Source organism: Heterodontus francisci, unplaced genomic scaffold (genome assembly GCF_036365525.1).
Source record: "Heterodontus francisci isolate sHetFra1 unplaced genomic scaffold, sHetFra1.hap1 HAP1_SCAFFOLD_598, whole genome shotgun sequence".
In the NCBI taxonomy this organism is placed as follows: domain Eukaryota; kingdom Metazoa; phylum Chordata; class Chondrichthyes; order Heterodontiformes; family Heterodontidae; genus Heterodontus; species Heterodontus francisci.
In genome coordinates this window covers 449237-467759 of record NW_027141529.1, presented here as the reverse complement: position 1 = coordinate 467759, position 18523 = coordinate 449237, and the positions used below count along the sequence as shown (strand labels likewise).

Genomic DNA, 18523 nt, shown 5'->3' with positions numbered 1-18523 from the left:
CAATATTCAAGTGAGAGGTTGTGTTTATTCATGCCATTAAAATCAGCCATGATTTTTTTTGAATGGCAGAGCAGGCCCGAAGGGCCGAATGGCCTACTCCTATTTTCTGTTTCTATGTATTGGCATTACATTGAGAAGCACTCTGGGACATTGAGAATCTGAAAGGTGCCATAATAATACACATTCTTCCATTCTTTCCTGGCTGCGATTCACAAAACTAAGTGCTAACTGCCATTTTATCATCATAGTAAAATCCCAGTAAACACAAGGTAAAAACAAGCCTCTTGGTCACAGCCAGGATTTCAACTATCAGGCTTTTTCTGGGTAACAGAAAAGTGGAGAACAAGTAGAATGAATCCCTCTCCACTCTCATTAGTTCTACAACTACTCTTTCCCAGTACAGCCACATTTTAGTTATTTAAAGCACTTATGAGTGCTGTTAGTAACCAAAGGCTGGGTTTGGCTCAGTGCCAGTAAAACCATTGGTGGATGGATATTTACAAACATTGGGCAGGTGGGCTGTGGAGATCACCAGTCAATTAGAAATAAGAAAGTTTAAGTTCAGATAGGCATGATAGAGGGAATGTCATGAAAATTTAAGGCACAATACTTGGAGGAAGTGCACACAATGCACAGAAAAATTAGATAGCAGCCTATCTGCCAAAGTGTTGGTTGCAATGACTATAGAGGGAGTGGCTTTTTACAACAATACGGGTGTTTATATTATGCACAGTTTATCAGATTCAAATGCCATTTTTACTAACCAGCACCTGGGATTTTGACTGGTGATTTGGATTCCATGTCTCTATTCATTATTTAAAAATGACAAATTGTTGGCTTTTATTCTATATATACTCTTGTAAGGGATAACATTAAATGCAAACAAGTTTTAAAGTTTAGAATCTTCAGCATGATGTACCAGCTGGGGTAAATTCTGGGATTGGGCAGCACATCATTAGCAATGCTAGAGTTTGGCACTGGGTAATGCATCAGCTGATAAAGGCTTTTTATTTAAATTAAAAGAGCTCAAATTAAGAGGAGGAAAGACAGCTCATGCAACAGCTTAACATCCTGTCTGAAGTTTATACAGCATTTATAATTTTGTTAACTAAAAATGTATAACAGGCATGTTGGGCATGCTTCCAAACATACATAAAATGTAAAAAGAAAATCCAAAAAAACCTGAATTTTCAGCCTTTCAATTAAAGAGATCCATCGTCCTTGAAACCTCTGATCAATTGGTACAAGTCTTCAGACAAAATTCTCAAACTTTCACAGGACGACCGGGTACTCCCACATGCTTCAATTGAATTTTAAAAAAAAGTTCATTCATGGGATGCAAGCATCGCTGGCAAGACCCACATTTATTGCCCAGCCCTAATTGCCTTAGAGAAGGTGGTAGTGAGCCACCTTCTTGAACTGCAGCAGTCCATGTGGTGCAGGTACACCCACAATGCTGTTAGGTAGGGAGTTCCAGGATTTTAACCCAGCAACAATGAAGGAACAGTAATACATTTCCGAGTCAGGATGGTGCATAACTTGGAAGTGTGTGAACAGAACTATTGGGGACATTTAAAGTGAACTAATCAATTAAGTATAGCCTACTAACAAAATAACCTCAGAGCTGCAGAGACAGCTTATCAGAAATGACTTCATAACTTCAGGGCTGCAGAGGCAACTTATCAACAGAAACAGACTAACAAGCAGAAACTAACGGGACAGCTGCAGACTGCTTATTAGTAGCCTATTGTACAACAATCAGCCTAATGGTTCACAAGGAGATAAAGGGATGGGAAATAGGAGTAAGAAGTTACAACAAATTGACAAGGCAGTACCCCAATCAGGCCCCGACACCAAGAAACTGCAGAAGTTTGTATACCAATTGGGAACAAAGAGTAGGTGTTACTGATTTGTATGAATAACTATAATAAGGCTTGATTTGGCGCGAAGAGTCAGTTCGGGGGCGGGGGGGGTTAGTTCAGGGTTAGTTTATTGTGTGTTGCTTTTAGTTTTAGGTTAGTTCAGTGTATGCGTTGCTTTTAGGTTTAGTTCAGTTCATTGTTAAGTTTTCTGAAGATGTAACAATTAAGTACTGCAATAAAGTTTCTTAAAGCTACAGTCGGACTTCGTCTCTCTTTGTGCAACTAATGGGATCCAACAGAAGGGGACTTGCAGGTGATCCTGCTAGGTGGTAGAGGTTGTGGGTTTGGAAGGTGCTGTCAAAGAAACCTTTGCAAGTTGCTGCAATGCATCTTGTAGATGGTAGATACTGCTACCACAGTGTGCTGGCAGTGAAGGGAGTGAATGTTAAAAGGTAGTGGATGGCTGCTTTGCCCTGGATGACATTTATCTTCCGAGTGTTGTTGGAGTTGCACTCATCCAGGCCAAGTGGGGAGTGTTCCATCACACTTCTGACTTGTGCCTGCATGATGGTGGACAGGCTTTAGTGACTTAGAAAGTGAGTTACTCGCTATAGAATACCCAGCCTCTGGACTGTCAGAGTATTTAAAGGCGTTGGTCCAATTAAGTTCCTGGTCAATGGTGAATGCCAGAATGTTGATGGTGGGGGATTTGGCGATGGCAATACCATTGAATATCACGAGGAAGTGGTTAGCCTCTCCCTTGTTGGAGATGGTCATTTCCTGGCACTTGTGTAGCGCAAATGTTTACTTGCCACTTATCAGCCCAAGTCTGAATGCTGTTCAGGTCTTGCTGCATGCGGGCACAGACTTCATTGTCCGAGGAGTTACAAACTGTACTGAATACTGCGCAATAATCAAACATCCCCACCTCCGATCTTATAATGGAAGGAAGGCCACTGATGAGGCAGCTGAAGATGGATGGAACTCCTTCAGCAATATCCTGGGGGTGAGATGATTGTCCTCCAAGAACCATAACCATCTTCCTTTGTGCTAGGTATAACTCCAGCAAGTGCAAGGTTTTCATCCTGATTCCCACTGACTTCAATTTTTATAGAGCTCTTTGATGCCACAATCTATCAAATACTGCATTGACGTCAAGGGCACTCACCTCACCAAATTTAAATGCATCCAGGGAAACATTGCAAACTGCACGTTGGCAGAATGCACAAATATGGCTACAAATTTCATAGCCTGAGGCAACCAATGACATAGGCAGGACAAAAAATGAGGTTCTGCATGGTCAGTATGAGGAGCTAGGCACCAAATTAAGCAGAACCTCAAAAGGTAATAATCCCTGGATTATTACCTGAGCCACATGCAAATTGGCATAGGGAAAATAAGATTCGAGAAATGAATGCGTGGTTCAAAGACTGGTGCGGTAGAAGTGGGTTCTGGTGTGTGGGGCACTGGCACCAGTACTGGGGAAAGTGGTGGCTGGACCGTTGAGACGGTCTATATCTGAACCGTGCTGGGGCTGGTGTTCTCGCGAGCCGGTTAACTAGGGAAGTAGAGAGGGTTTTAAATTGAACAGTAGGGGTAAGGGATCAAATTTGGGAAGATGTGTTAAATCAATGGGTAGAGACAAGGCAAGAGAGAAAGGTATTAATATGGGAAATGATAAACAGAATGTGACCGATTTATACGCTCTGTCCCTTCCTAAGAGTAGATAAGGCTAGAAAAATAATAAAAAGGACAAAACTAAAAGGTTCTGCATCTAAATACACGTAGCATTCGAAACAAAACAGATGAACTGAGAATACACACAGAAATAAATAAGTACAATCTGATAGCCATTACAGAGACAAGGCTGCAGGATCACAGATAGGGACCTGAATATTGAAGGGTACATGGCATTTACGAAGGACAGGAAGCTAGGAAAAGGTAGAAGAGTGGTTCTGTTAATTAACAATGGTATTAGTGCAGAGAGGGATGACCCAAGTTCAGGAAACCAGGATGTAGAAGCAGTTTTGGTAGAGATGAGAAATCAAAGGCAAGAAGTCACTTGTGGGAGTGGTACAGGCCCCCAACATTAAACACTGTAGGACAGGGTATAAAGAAATAATGGCAGCTTGTCAGAACGGTACAGCAATAATCATGGGGGATTTTAACCTACATATAGACTGAAAAAGTATCAGTTGGGCAGAGGTAGCCTAGATGAGGAGTACATAGAATGTTTTCGGGATAATATCTTGGAACAGTACATTTTGGAGCCAGACAGCACGCTATACAAGACCTGGTACTGTACAACGAGATAGAATTAAATAATGACCTCATTGTTAATACAACTCTGGGTAGCAGCGATCATATGATCGAATTTTACATTCAGTTTGAGGGAGAGAAGAGTGGGTCCAAAACGAGTATTTTAAACTTAAATAAGGGCAATTATGAGGGCATGAAAGCAGAGCTAGCTAAAGTGAACTGGCAAATTAGGTTAAGGGATAGGTCAATAGAGATGCAGTGGCAGATATTTAAGGAGATATTTCAGAATACACAGAATAGATGCATTCCAACAAGAAAGAAAAATTCCAAGGGGGCGTGGTTAACTAAAACAGTTAAAGATAGTATCAATCTTAAAGAAAAAGCATAGATTTACACAAAGATGGGTGGCAGGTCAAAAGATTGGACAAAATATAAAAAGCAAAGAATGACTGAAAGAGTGATAAAGGTAAAATTAGAGTACAAGAGAAAGCTAGCTAGAAATATAAAGATATATAATAAGTGTTTCTATATGTATTTAAAAAGAGTTAAAGTGAGTCTCAGGAATTGGATGGTGGAGCAGGTTCGAGCTGCTGAGTGGCCTACTCCTAATTCACATGTTGGTATGTAATATATATTATTCAAAATCCTGCCCTCTCAGGACAAGCTGAGGTCTTCAAGCAAAAATGAAATTAAAAGACAAGCCAATTCAGTGGAAAAGTTTAAACAATTTACTGCAAAATATGCAGTTCTTTTGATTATATTTAAAGTCTTATTGTAGGAATTATAAATTTCAGTTACTGAAAAAGTGGCAAGCTAAAATTCCTTTTTGAAAAAAAAAGTGATTTAATTGGCTTGTCAACCAACCACAGACAAATGTTTACATAGGAAATTTTAATATTTAATATCAAAGCATTACAAAAATGCAAGACAACAGGAAGCAAAGTTTTGTACAGGGAATGTGTGCACATGCAAGATTTTTGGAGGTGCTACAGTGATCAAGTAAACTAATATGCCCTTCAACTTGACAAATGTCTTGCCATTAAGAGTTACGTGATCCTTAGCAAAATGCCCATATACAAGTTTGATGAAACTTTGTATGCAAATTGGAATTGTGCAATGTTAACTCTTAATCACTTGCTGTGGGAAGAAATTACCAAGCTTTGAATAACAGGAACAATGATAAAGGTTTATGGTTAGATTAACATTTGGCATTAAGGGTTAGTGGACACTGTGGTCACAGATCAGTTATTTAATCCACCCTGCAACACAGAAACAACAGATAACAAAGATAGTCAATGAAACAAATGGACAGGTAAATAGGGTGGTTGGACTCCAATGTGGGAGTTTCTATTCCAGAAAGTGCCCGTCATAGGAATCCATGCATTTACTTATCCCTCCCCAACTGGAAGAATTGCACTGTGACTAAGCTTCCTCTGGAGCTCCAGCTGAGAAATACTTAATGATAGCCACACATGCTGTTTACTGCTTCACCCATCACTTCTAGGTTCACTAACTTACACTGGCTCCTGGTTAAGCAATGCCTTGATTTTAAAATACTCATCCTCTTTGAAATTGCTCCATAGCCTTGTCCCTCCATCTCTGTATCCCTTCCAGCCCTACAATCCATACTCTACACTTCCAATTCTGGCCTCTTGTGCATCCCCAATTTTAACTGCTCCATCACTGGTGCTGTGCCTTCAGTTGCAGAGATCCTAAACTCCAATTCTCTCCCTAAACCCTTCTCTACCACTTTTTACTACTTTAAAACACCTGTAAAATCTACCTCTGACCAAGCTTTCCGTCACCTACCCAAAGTCAAATTTTGTTGGAGAATGTTCCTGTGAAGCATCACGGGACGTTTTACCATGTTAAAGGGTATATGTAAATGCAAGTTATTGTTGTTCTGTGGTTGTACAGAACATGTCCAACACTGCTATCACCTTAAGCCTTCCTAATTACAGAGGTTAGTTTAAAGTCTCACCCAGATGGCATTTTGAAAACGATGAACTGGTTTTGCATTACATAGATCACACTGTACATGTCACAAGAATCTGTGCCTGCCTTTACCATGATATAGGGAGACAGAACATGAGTTAAATGTCAGGAATAGTCAGCATGGCTTTGTGAAAGGGAAATAATGTTTAACCAATTTATTGGAGTTCTTTGAATGGGTAACACGTGCCGTGGATAAAGGGGAGCCCATTGACATACCGTGCCTGGATTTCCAGAAGGCATTTTGACAAGGTACCACATAAAAGGTTACTGCGCAAAATAGGAGCTCATGGTGTAGGGGATAACATATTTGCATGGACAGAAGATTGGCTGGCTGGCAGAAAACAGGGTATGCATAATGGGTTTTTTTCTGATTGACAGGATGTGACGAGTGGAGTGCCACAGGGGTCTGTGCTGGGGCCTCAACTTTTTACAATTTATATCCATGACTTAGATGAGGGGAGCGATGGCATGGTAGCTAACTTTGCAGATGACAAAGATAGGTAGGAAAGTATATTGCAAAGAGGACAGAAGGAGGTTGCTGACCGATATAGATAGGTTGAGTAAGTGGGCGAAAATCTGGCAGAAGGATTATAATGTGGAAAAATGTGTAGTTGTTCACTTTGGCAGGAAGAAGAAAGAAAGCAGAGTATTACTTAAATGGAGAACGAGTGGAAGGGCTATAGTCATAGGGGATTCGATTGTAAGGGGAGTAGATAGGCGGTTCTGTGGTCGAAAACGAGGCTCCCGAATGGTATGTTGCCTCCCAGGTGCACGGGTCAGGGATGTCTCAGATCGGCTGCAGAACATTCTAAAGGGGGAGGGTGAACAGCCAGTTGTCGTTGTGCACATAGGCACCAATGATATAGGTAACAAATGGGATGAGGTCCTACAAGCAGAGTTTAGGGAGTTAGGAGCCAAGTTAAAAAGTAGGACCTCAGAGGTAGTAATCTCAGGATTGCTACCAGTGCCACGTGATAGTCAGAGTAAAAATGAAAGAATAGTCAGGATGAATGCGTGGCTTGAGAGATGGTGCAGGAAGGAGGGGTTCAGATTTTTGGGACATTGGGACCGGTTCTGGGGGAGGTGGGACTATTACAAATTGGACGGTCTACACCTGGGCCGGACTGGAACCAATGTCCTTGGGGGTGCTTTTGCTAACGCTGTTGGGGAGGGTTTAAACTAATGTGGCAGGGGGATGGGAACCAATTGAGGAGGTCAGTTGACAGTAAGGAGGTAGTAACAAAAGCCTGTAAGGAACTAGATAATGAAGTCAGTGTGACTAAGGGGAAGAGCAGGCAGGGAGCAGATGATGAATATAAAGGGACTGGTGGTCTGAGGTGCATTTGTTTTAATGCAAGAAGTGTAGTAGGTAAGGCAGATGAACTTAGGGCTTGGATTAGTACCTGGGAGTATGATGTTATTGCTATTACTGAGACTTGGTTGAGGGAAGGGCATGATTGGCAACTAAATATCCCAGGATATCGATGCTTCAGGCAGGATAGAGAGGGAGGTAAAAGGGGTGGAGGAGTTGCATTACTGGTCAAAGAGGATATCACAGCTGTGCTGAAGGAGGGCACCATGGAGGACTCGAGCAGTGAGGCAATATGGACAGAACTCAGAAATAGGAAGGGTGCGGTAACAATGTTGGGGCTGTACTGCAGGCCTCCCAACAGCGAGCGTGAGATAGAGGTACAAATATGGAAACAGATTATGGAAAGATGTAGGAGCAACAGGGTGGTGGTGATAGGAGATTTTAATTTTACCAACATTGACTGGGATTCGCTTAGTGTTAGAGGTCTAGATGGAGCAGAATTTGTAAGGAGCATCCAGGAGGGTTTTCTAGAGCAGTATGTAAATAGTCCAACTCGGGAAGGGGCCATACTGGACCTGGTGTTGGGGAATGAGCCCGGCCAAGTGGTTGAAGTTTCAGTAGGGGACTACTTTGGGAATAGTGATCACAATTCCGTAAGCTTTAAAATACTCATGGACAAAGACGAGAGTGGTCCTAAAGGAAGAGTGCTAAATTGGGGGAAGGCCAACTATACCAAAATTCGGCAGGAGCTGGGGAATGTAGATTGGGAGCAGCTGTTTGAAGGTAAATCCACATGTGATATGTGGGAGGCTTTTAAAGAGATTGATTAGCGTGCAGGAGAGACATGTTCCTGTGAAAATGAGGGATAGAAATGGCAAGATTAGGGAACCATGGATGACAGGTGAAATTGTGAGACTAGCTAAGAGGAAAAAGGAAGCATACATAAGGTCTAGGCGGCTGATGAAAGACGAAGCTTTGAAAGAATATCGGGAATGTAGGACCAATCTGAAACGAGGAATTAAGAGGGCTAAAAGGGGTCATGAAATATCTTTAGCAAACAGGGTTAAAGAAAATCCCAAAGCCTTTTATTCATATATAAGGAGAAAGAGGGTAACTAGAGAAAGGATTGGCCCACTAAAGGACAAAGGAGGAATGTTATGCTTGGACTCAGAAAATGGGTGAGATTCTAAACGAGTACTTTGCATCGGTATTCACCGAGGAGAGGGACATGATGGATGTTGAGGTTAAGAACAGATGTTTGATTACTCTAGGTCAAGTCGGCATAAGGAGGGAGGAAGTGTTGGGTATTCTAAAGGGCATTAAGGTGGACAAGTCCCCAGGTCCGGATGGGATCTATCCCAGGTTACTGAGGGAAGCGAGAGGGGAAATAGCTGGGGCCTTAACAGATATCTTTGCAGCATCCTTAAACACGGGAGAGGTCCCGGAGGACTGGAGAATTGCTAATGTTGTCCCCTTGTTTAAGAAGGGTAGCAGGGATAATCCAGGTAATTATAGACCGGTGAGCCTGACGTCAGTGGTAGGGAAGCTGCTGGAGAAGATACTGAGGGATAGGATCTATTCCCATTTGGAAGAAAATGGGCTTATCAGTGATAGGCAACATGGTTTTGTGCAGGGAAGGTCATGTCTTACCAACTTAATAGAATTCTTTGAGGAAGTGACAAAGTTGATTGATGAGGGAAGGGCTGTCGATGTCATATACATGGACTTCAGTAAGGCGTTTGATAAGGTTCCCCATGGCAGGCTGATGGAGAAAGTGAAGGCGCATGGGGTCCAAGGTGTACTAGCTAGATGGATAAAGAACTGGCTGGGCAACAGGAGACAGAGTAGCAGTAGAAGGGAGTTTCTCAAAATGGAGACGTGTGACCAGTGGTGTTCCACAGGGATCCGTGCTGGGACCACTGTTGTTTGTGATATACATTAATGATTTGGAGGAAAGTATAGGTGGACTGATTAGCAAGTTTGCAGACGACACTAAGATTGGTGGAGTAGCAGATAGTGAAGGGGACTGTCGGAGAATACAGCAGAATATAGATAGATTGGAGAGTTGGGCAGAGAAATGGCAGATGGAGTTCAATCAGGGCAAATGCGAGGTGATGCATTTTGGAAGATCCAATTCAAGAGTGAACTATACAGTAAATGGAAAAGTCCTGGGGAAAATTGATGTCCAGAGAGATTTGGGTGTTCAGGTCCACTGTTCCCTGAAGGTGGCAACGCAGGTAAATAGAGTGGTCAAGAAGGCATACGGCATGCTTTCCTTCATCGGACCAGGTTTTGAGTACAAGAGTTGGCAGGTCATGTTACAGTTGTATAGGACTTTGGTTCGGCCACATTTGGAATACTGCGTGCAGTTCTGGTCGCCACATTACCAAAAGGATGTGGATGCTTTGGAGAGGGTGCAGAGGAGGTTCACCAGGATGTTGCCTGGTATGGAGGGCGCTAGCTATGAAGAGAGGTTGAGTAGATTAGGATTATTTTCATTAGAAAGACGGAGGTTGAGGGGGGACCTGATTGAGGTGTACAAAATCTTGAGAAGTATAGACAAGGTGGATAGCAAGAAGCTTTTTCCCAGAGTGGGGGATTCAATTACTAGAGGACACGAGTTCAAAGTGAAAAGGGGAAAAGTTTAGGGGGGAGATGCGTGGAAAGTTCTTTACGCAGAGGGTGGTGGGTGCCTGGAACGCGTTGCCAGTGGAGGTGGTAGATGCGGGCACGATGGCGTCTTTTAAGATGTATCTAGACAGATACATGAATGGGCAGGAAGAAAAAAGATACAGACCCTTAGAAAATAGGCGACATATTTAGATAGAGGATCTGGATCGGCGCAGGCTTGGAGGGCCAAAGGGCCTGTTCCTGTGCTGTAATTTTCTTTGTTCTTTGATCTAGGTGTTTTAGTGCATGAGTCACAAAAGGTTAGCGTACAGGTACAGCAAGAAATAAAGGCGGCTAATGGAATACTATCCTTTATTTTGAGAAAAATTAAGAATTATGAGAATAAAAGTAAGGATGTCATGCTTCAGTTATATCGGGCATTGGAGAGATCACATCTCAAATACTGCGTGCAATTTTGGTCTCCTAATTTAAGGGAGGATGAAGGCGGTTTAGAGGAGGTTTACTAGATTGATACCAGGAATGAGCAGATTGTCTTATGAGCAAAGGTTGGACAGACTGGGACAAAAGCAAAATACTGCAGATGCTGGAAATCTGAAATAAAAACAAGAAATGCTGGAAATACTCAGCAGGTCTGGCAGCATCTGTGGAGAGAAAAGCAGAGTTAACATTTCAGTTCTGATGAAGGGTCACTGACCTGAAACGTTAACTCTGCTTCTCTCTCCACAGATGCTGCCAGACCTGCTGAGTGTTTCCAGCATTTATTATTGGACAGACTGGGCTTGTTTTCAGAGTTTAGAAGAGTGAGGGGAGACTTGATTGAAGTATACAAGATCCTGAACGGTCTTGACAAGGTGGATGTGGAAAGGATGTTTCCTCTCGTGGGGGAAGCCAGAACTAGGGAGCACTGTTTTAAAATTAGAGGTCGCCCTTTTAGGACAGAAATTAGGTGAAATTTTTTCTGAGAGGGTTATGCGACTTTGGAACACTGCCTCAGAAGTGAGTGGAGGTGGGGTCATTGAATATTTTTAAGGCAGAGGTAGATAGATTCTCGTTAGGCAAGGCAAAGATTATCGGGGGTAGATGGGAGTGTGGAATGAGACAAACAGATCAGCCATGATTTTACTGGATGGCGGAACAGACCCGAGGGGCCGAATGGCCTACTTAGAGTCAGAGTCACCCAGGACAGAAACAGGCCCTTCGGCCCAGTGTCTGTGCCGGCCATCAATTCTTAATCATTAAAGCTACTCCTCCCCCTCTACCATTTTCCCCATCTTTCCTTCTGCTCCCAATTGGTACGTTCCTAAGATTGAGGGATGATCTGATCGCGCTATTTAAAAACGTTAAAAAAGATTTGACAGGGTACCTACAAAGAAGCTATTACTTCTGGTAGGGGAACTGAAAGCAAGGGAACATAAATTGGACTGAAATCAGGAAGCACTTTTTCATACGAAAGGTAGTGGAAATCTTGAACGCCCTCTCCCAAAAGGCTGTGGCTGCTGCAAGTCAATTGGAGCTAAGTGAACGAGATAACAGTTTTGTTAGACAAGGACATCTGGAAATATGGAGCGAAAGGTGGGTAAATGTAGCTGAGGTGCAGGTACATTTACCTGCAGGAGACACCATCTGAGTCCAGTCCAGCAGCACCAACTACCGACTCGACAGAGTAAAACAAAAGCCCAAAACTGGAATGATAATCAAAGGACCTTTTTCCATGTTTGTTTGTTGGAGTGGTGCCAGGTACTGGTTTGGAGAACTGTCTAACCAGGGATTTTAAAGGCATTTTTATTTTTAATAAATTCAATTGAATGGTGGAACATACTCAAGAGCCTGAAATGACGTCTCCCTTCCCCCCCACCCCCCATTCCTAATGTTACGATTTGGAATGTGATGTCTGAAAGAACAATGGAAACAGATTCATTAGTGACCTTCAAAAGATAACTACATAAATAATGGAAGGGGAAAAATTTGTAGGGTTATTGGGAAATGGCAGGGGGAGTGGGATTAATTGGATAGCTTTTTAAGAGCTGGCATAGGAATGATGTGCTGAATTTCCTCCTTCTGTGCTGTTTTATTCTATAATGTTGCTAAGAGAAATGGAACAGGAACCCTACACCTCACTGCTCAGCTTTCTCTTACAAATTAAAAAAAAGCAAAGGAATCAAACTCCCACCATACCTGGGCAAATTGTCCTGTGTAATGACTGGAGATGGAGGGTAAACACTGTCACTTCCACCAAGACAAAAGCTCTTTGTAATCCAGGAAACTCTAAGCTCCACCACTTGCACCTAGAATAGACATAAAACACACCAGGTCACTTGGACTAACTGGGGCTCACTTTTTAAGACAGCAAATCAAACCGAGAGCAGATCTAGGGGCCATAAATATAAAAGTAGTCATTAAAAAATCTAAATAGGGAATTCAAAAGAAACTTATTTACCCAGAGAGTGCTGAGACTGTGGAGCTCATTATCTAAAGAAGTGGTTGACGTGAATAGCACTGATGCAGTTAAGGGGAAGCTGGTTAAGTACATGAGGTAGAAAGGAATCGACAGATTTTTTTTTTATAGATACAGCACTGAAACAGGCCCTTCGGCCCACCGAGTCTGTGCAGACCAACAACCACCCATTTATACTAATCCTACATTAACCCCATATTCCCTACCACATCTGCACCATTCTCCTACCACCTACCTACACTAGGGGCAATTTACAATGGTCAATTTACCCATCAACCTGCAAGTCTTTGGCTGTGGGAGGAAACCGGAGCACCCGGCGGAAACCCACGCAGACACGGGGAGAACTTGCAAACTCCACACAGGAAGTACCCAGAACTGAACCCGGGTCGCTGGAGCTGTGAGGCTGCGGTGCTAACCACTGTGCCCCATATGACGATGGGTTTAGAAATTGGTTGGGAGGAGGCTTGTTTGGATCATGAATACCAACATGGGCCAAACAGCCTGTTTCTGTGCTGCAATATATCTTGATACGATGGAAGCTCAGGTACTGCAGTCCAAAGAACTGGCCAGCACTCTATGCAGCATTTTATTAAATGGAGGTGTTGCTTAGGGAACCTGCATCCAACATGTTGATGCTGCTCTGGAACCAACACGGTGAAAAAGCCAGCAGGGGAGAATCAGAAGGGTGCTTACATAGCCTGTGAACTGTATAGATACTTCAACAAGATTCAAGTACAGCTTTATCAGTTTGGAAAAGGAATAGTTCAGCCAATACCCCCTGCCCCAGCCCCCTCCAACCCCAGAGCACCACCCCTCCACCCTCGACCTAGAACAGCTCACCAATAATCTGCTCCAGTCCCAGTATTAGACATATGCAGCTCCCATTTCATCACTGAAAGTGCAGTGCGTGAGAGCGCGTGCGGTGGTTGGGGAACATGGTACTTTGCAACATTTTTTGGTTAGCATAGGCAATTTTAGGTCAAGTATTAACCACATCATCTTCTTGGCCCCAGACAGGCATTACAAATTGGAGCCTTTTATTTAAATAAGTTGTCATAGAACATATGTATTATAGCAAGGGCCACACTCCATTTAAATAAGAGTATAGAAGCTGTTCCTAAAGAAGTTTTCCAGCCACTCCATTTCAAAGTTGAACTGATCACTTATTCCTGCAGGGACATGTTTTTCTTTCTATTTCCCCAAGGTTGCCCCTGGGATTCACTCCTGTGAAGTCTTTCTCCTGATTAAGCATCTTTTGATGGTCATACTGGGACACACCCAAGACCCAGAGATATAAAATGGATTTCCATTCTTATAAAAATCGCCTGCATATATGGTACAAACATGGAGATTAAACAGGTGAGAACTTGTACTGAAACCCACACCGTCAAGTTTGCTTTTTAAAAATAAAAAAAAAAACTTACTTCTTCAACAACCGCTTTAAACTTGCTCTTTTTGCTTAGCACAGGGCGGACACCAGACAACCACTGCACATTGGAGAAAACTTTAGCTGCTCCAAACAACATCTGTCCTGGATAAAACCCGTAAGATTCATCAAAGAACTGCCCCTAGAACAGAAAGATATGGATGGCTGCAATTTATAGTAATCCCTCCTGTGGCGGACATCAGTACTGTTGTCAGCGACCAATTTAAATTGGATTAAATTCAGATTTATTGAAAATTCCAAATATGAATCAACACTCAAACTCAAATGAGTGGTGCAGCAGCCAGCCGCACACAGCAGCAAGTAACATGTCTATCAATTGAAGCTCAAACCCAATCTGTAGGAAAAAAGACATTTTCAGCTATTGATTTGTAAGTTGTATACTTTGCTGCATAGCTCATCGACTGCCAACACACATCTGGACAGCAAATGCACCTTGTACTCAGATTACACAAAGGCAAATGATCGGTTAATAGTGCGAGTGAAAGTCAACAGAACTCTTCCACCCAGTGTCTGCATCACACACTCCTCGGGCAGGTTCCGGTATAGATCAGAGAGTATAGCTGCCTCTACACTCTCCTTTTACAAATAAATTCAGATTACAAATTAGACACAAATTGTACTTGAACAATGGGCAACATTTGAGTAGGAGAAGGCCACTCTGCCGCTCAAGCCTGCTTCGCCATTCAACAAGATCAAAATCTGATTGCAACCTCAACTCCACATTCCCGCCTATGCCCAATAACCTTTCACCCCCTTGCTGATCAAGAATCTATCTACCCCTGCTTTAAAATGTTTAAAGACTTGCTTCCAATGCCTTTTGAGTGAGTTCCAAAGACTCACGACCCTCAGAGAAAAGATTTCGCCTCATCCCTGTCTTAAATGGATAACCCCTCATTTTTAGAACAGTGAGCCCCTACTGATCCCACAAGAGGAAACATCCTTTCAAGACCCCTCAGGATCTTATATGTTTCAATCAAGTCACCTCTTACTCTAAATTCCAGTGAATACAAGCCTAGCCAGTCCAACTTTTCCTCACAAGACAATCCGCCCATTCCAGGTATTATTCTAGTAAGCCTTCTCTGAACTGTTTCCAATGCATTTATATCCTTCCTTAAATAAGGAGACCAGTACTGTGCACAGTACTCCAGATCTGGTTCACCGATGCCCTATACAACTGTAGCATAGCCTCCCTACTTTTGTATTAATTCCCCTCGTAATAAACGATAACATTCTATTAGCTTTCCTAATTACTTGCTGACTAACCTTTGCAATTCATGCACTGGGACACCCAGATCCCTCTGCATCTCAGAGCTCTGCAAGCTTACCATTTAGATAGATAATGCGCTTTTTTATTCTTCCTGCCAAAATGGACAATTTCACATTTTCCCACAGTACACGCCATTTGCCAGATCTTTGCCCACTCACTTAACCTATCTATATCCCTTTGTAGCCTCCTTATGTCCTCTTCACAGCCTACTTTCCTACGAATCTTTGGGTCATCAGCAAATTTAGCAACCATACCTTGGGTCCCTTCATCCAAGTAATCTATATAAACTGTAAAAAGTTGAGGCCCTAACTCTAAACTCCAGTTGAGCCCAAACTAGTGTCTTATACAAGTTTAACATAACCTCTTGCTCTTGCACTCTATGTCCCTATTGGTGAAATCCAGGATACTGTATGCTTTATTAGCCACTCTCTCAACTTGTGCTGCCACCTTCAATGACTTATGCACATATACACCCAGGTCCCTCTACTCCTGCACCCCCTATAGAGTTTCACCTTTTGTTATATTGTCTCTCCACGTCCTTCTACCATTTCACATTTCTCCACATGAAGTTCATCTGCCATTTGTCGACCCATTGCACCAACTTGTCAATGTCCTTTTGAATTTCTACACCATCCTCCTCACCATTCACAATTGTTCCAAGTTTCGTATCATCCGGAAATTTTGAAATTGTGTCCTGTATACCATGACCCACGTCATTAATATGCATCAGGAAGAGAAAGAATCCCAACACTGATCCCTGGGAAGCTCCACTACAAACCTTCCTCCAGCCTGAAGAACATCCAATAACCACTACTCTCCATTTCCTGTCACCAGGCAAATTTTGTATACATGTTGATACTGTTCCTTTTATTTCTTGAGCTATAATTTTGCTCACAAGTCTATTATGTGGCAATGTATCAAATGTTTTTTGGAAGTCCATGTACACATCAACCCCCTCTGTCACCAGCAAGTTATTTAAACATAATCCCTTAACGAATCCATGCTGGCTTTCCTTAATTAACCCACATTTGTCCATGTGACTATTAATTTGGTCCAGAGTTATTGTTTCGAGAAGTTGCCCCACCACCGAAGTTAAACTGACTTGCCTGTAGTTGCTGGGCTTATCTTTACACACTTTTATGAGCAAGGATGTAATATTTGCAATTCTGCAGTCTTCTGGCACCAACCGAGTCGAAGCAAGACTGAACAATTGTGGCCAGTGCCTCTGCAATTTCCACACTTACTTCTCTCCGTATCCTTGGAGGCATCTCATTCAGCCCTGGTGCTTTATCAACTTTAAGTACAGACAGCAAGTTTTTTTTTTCCTCATTGTATAAGTAAGTAATGGCAGGGCAGCTTGGCCAAGCTAAATGTACCTCCTGTGCAATGTGGGAAGTCGTGGAAGTGCCATGGGACCTTGAACATGTCTGCAAAAAGTGTCTCCGGTTGCAGAAGTTTGAGCCTCGGGTTTCGAAGCTCGAAAAGCAGCTGGAGTCACTGTGGCGCATCTGCGAGGTGGAGGACTAGGTGGATGGCAGAGGGGATTCTATGGTTAGAGGAAAAGATAGATGTTTCTGTGGTCGCAGGCGTGATTCCAGGATGGTATGTTGCCTTCCTGGTGCAAGGGTCTCGGATATCACTGAGGAGCTACAAAGTATTCTGGAGGGCAAGTGCGCACATCCAGAGGTTGTGGTCCATGTTAGTACCAATGACAGAGGTAGAAAGAGGGATGAGGTCCTGAAAAAAGAATTTGGGGAGCTAAGCAGTAGATTAAAAAGTAGGACCTCAAAGGTTGTAATCACTGAGTTTCTTCCAGTGCCACGGGCTAGTGAGTATATGAATAGGAGGTTAGACCAGATGAATACAAGGCTGGGGAGATGGTGCAGGAGGGAGGGCTTTAGATTCTTGGATCACTGGGCCTGTTTCTAGTGAAGGTGGGATCTGTATAAGATGGACGGGTTGCACCTGAACCAGAACCAGCATCCTTGCTGGGAGGTTTGCTAGTGCTGTTGGGGAGGGTTTAAACTAATTTAGGCAGGGGGATGGGATACAGAGTGGAAGCACAGTAGGGGGTGATGTACAATCAAATATGCACGTGAAGCTAAGTCAGTCTGGAGGACAGAGTAAATGTGGATCTGTTGAGGCTCAGGCAAATAATGCAAGGCTGGATTGTATCTATTTTAATGCAAGGAGTCTTAATAGTAAGGCAGATGAATTGAGGGCATTGATTTACATATGGGAATATGATATTATCAGAGACATGGTTGAGGGAAGGGCAGGACTGGCAGCTCAATATTCCAGGGTATAGAATCTTCAGACGTGATAGGGGAGGGGGTAAAGGAGGAGGTGGCATTGCACTGTTGATTAAAGAGACAATTACTGCAGTAAGGAGGGATGATATCTTAGAAGGTTTCTCTAAGGCGGCCAAATGGTTAAACTTAACAAAAAGGGGGCTATTACTTGGCTGGGAGTGTACTACAAACCTCCAGTCAGGCAATGATAGAGGAGCAGATATGTAGGCAAATCTCAGAGAGGTGCAGTAATAATAGGGTAATAATAGTAGGGGATTTCAACTTCCCCAATATTAGAGTTGGAGAACTGTGTACAGTTCTGGTCACCACACTATAGGAAGGATGTGATTGCAATGGAGAGGGTGCAAAGGAGATTCACCAGGATGTTGCCTCGGCTGGAGCATTTCAGTTATGAAGACTGAATAGATAGGCTGGGGTTGTTTTCCTTGGAACGGAGAAAGCTGAGGGGGGACATGATTGAGGTATACAAAATTGTGTGGGGCATGGATAGGATAGAAAGGAAGAAACTTTTTCCTTAGCAGAGAGATCAATAACTAGGGGGTATAGATTTAAGGTAAGGGGCAGGAGGTTTAGAGGGGAGTTGAGGAGGAACTTTTTCACCCAAAGGGTGGTTGGAATCTGGAACACACTGCCTGAAGGGGTGGTAGAGGCAGGAACACTCAGGACATTCAAGAAATATTTAGATGAGCACTTGAAGCGCCATAACATACAAGGCTACGGGCCAAGTGCGGGGAAATGGGATTAGTTAGGACGGGTGCTTGATGGTCAGTGCAGGCGGGTTGGGCTGACGGGCCTGTTTCTGTGCTGTAAACCTCTGACTCTATGACCGCCTATCTAACAACTCTGCATTAATTTTAAGTCCTTCCAGTGTATGAATTACCTCCTCTTTCACTGTGACATGGTAGCATCTTCCTTGGTAAAGACAGATGCAAAGTCTTCATTTAATACCTCAGCTATTTCCCCTGCTTCCATGCGTCAATCCC

The 18523-nt window shown here is 43.0% G+C and overlaps 1 protein-coding gene across 1 annotated transcript in view; it reads right to left on the bottom strand.

The window, feature by feature from the left end:
- LOC137363988 ((E3-independent) E2 ubiquitin-conjugating enzyme UBE2O-like) overlaps positions 1–18523 on the bottom strand; it is a 336360-nt gene that overhangs the window by 203548 nt on the left and 114289 nt on the right. The window contains 2 exon segments of the mRNA XM_068027481.1: positions 12235–12344; positions 13939–14082. Of these exon segments, the coding sequence (XP_067883582.1) occupies positions 12235–12344; positions 13939–14082 (254 nt within the window).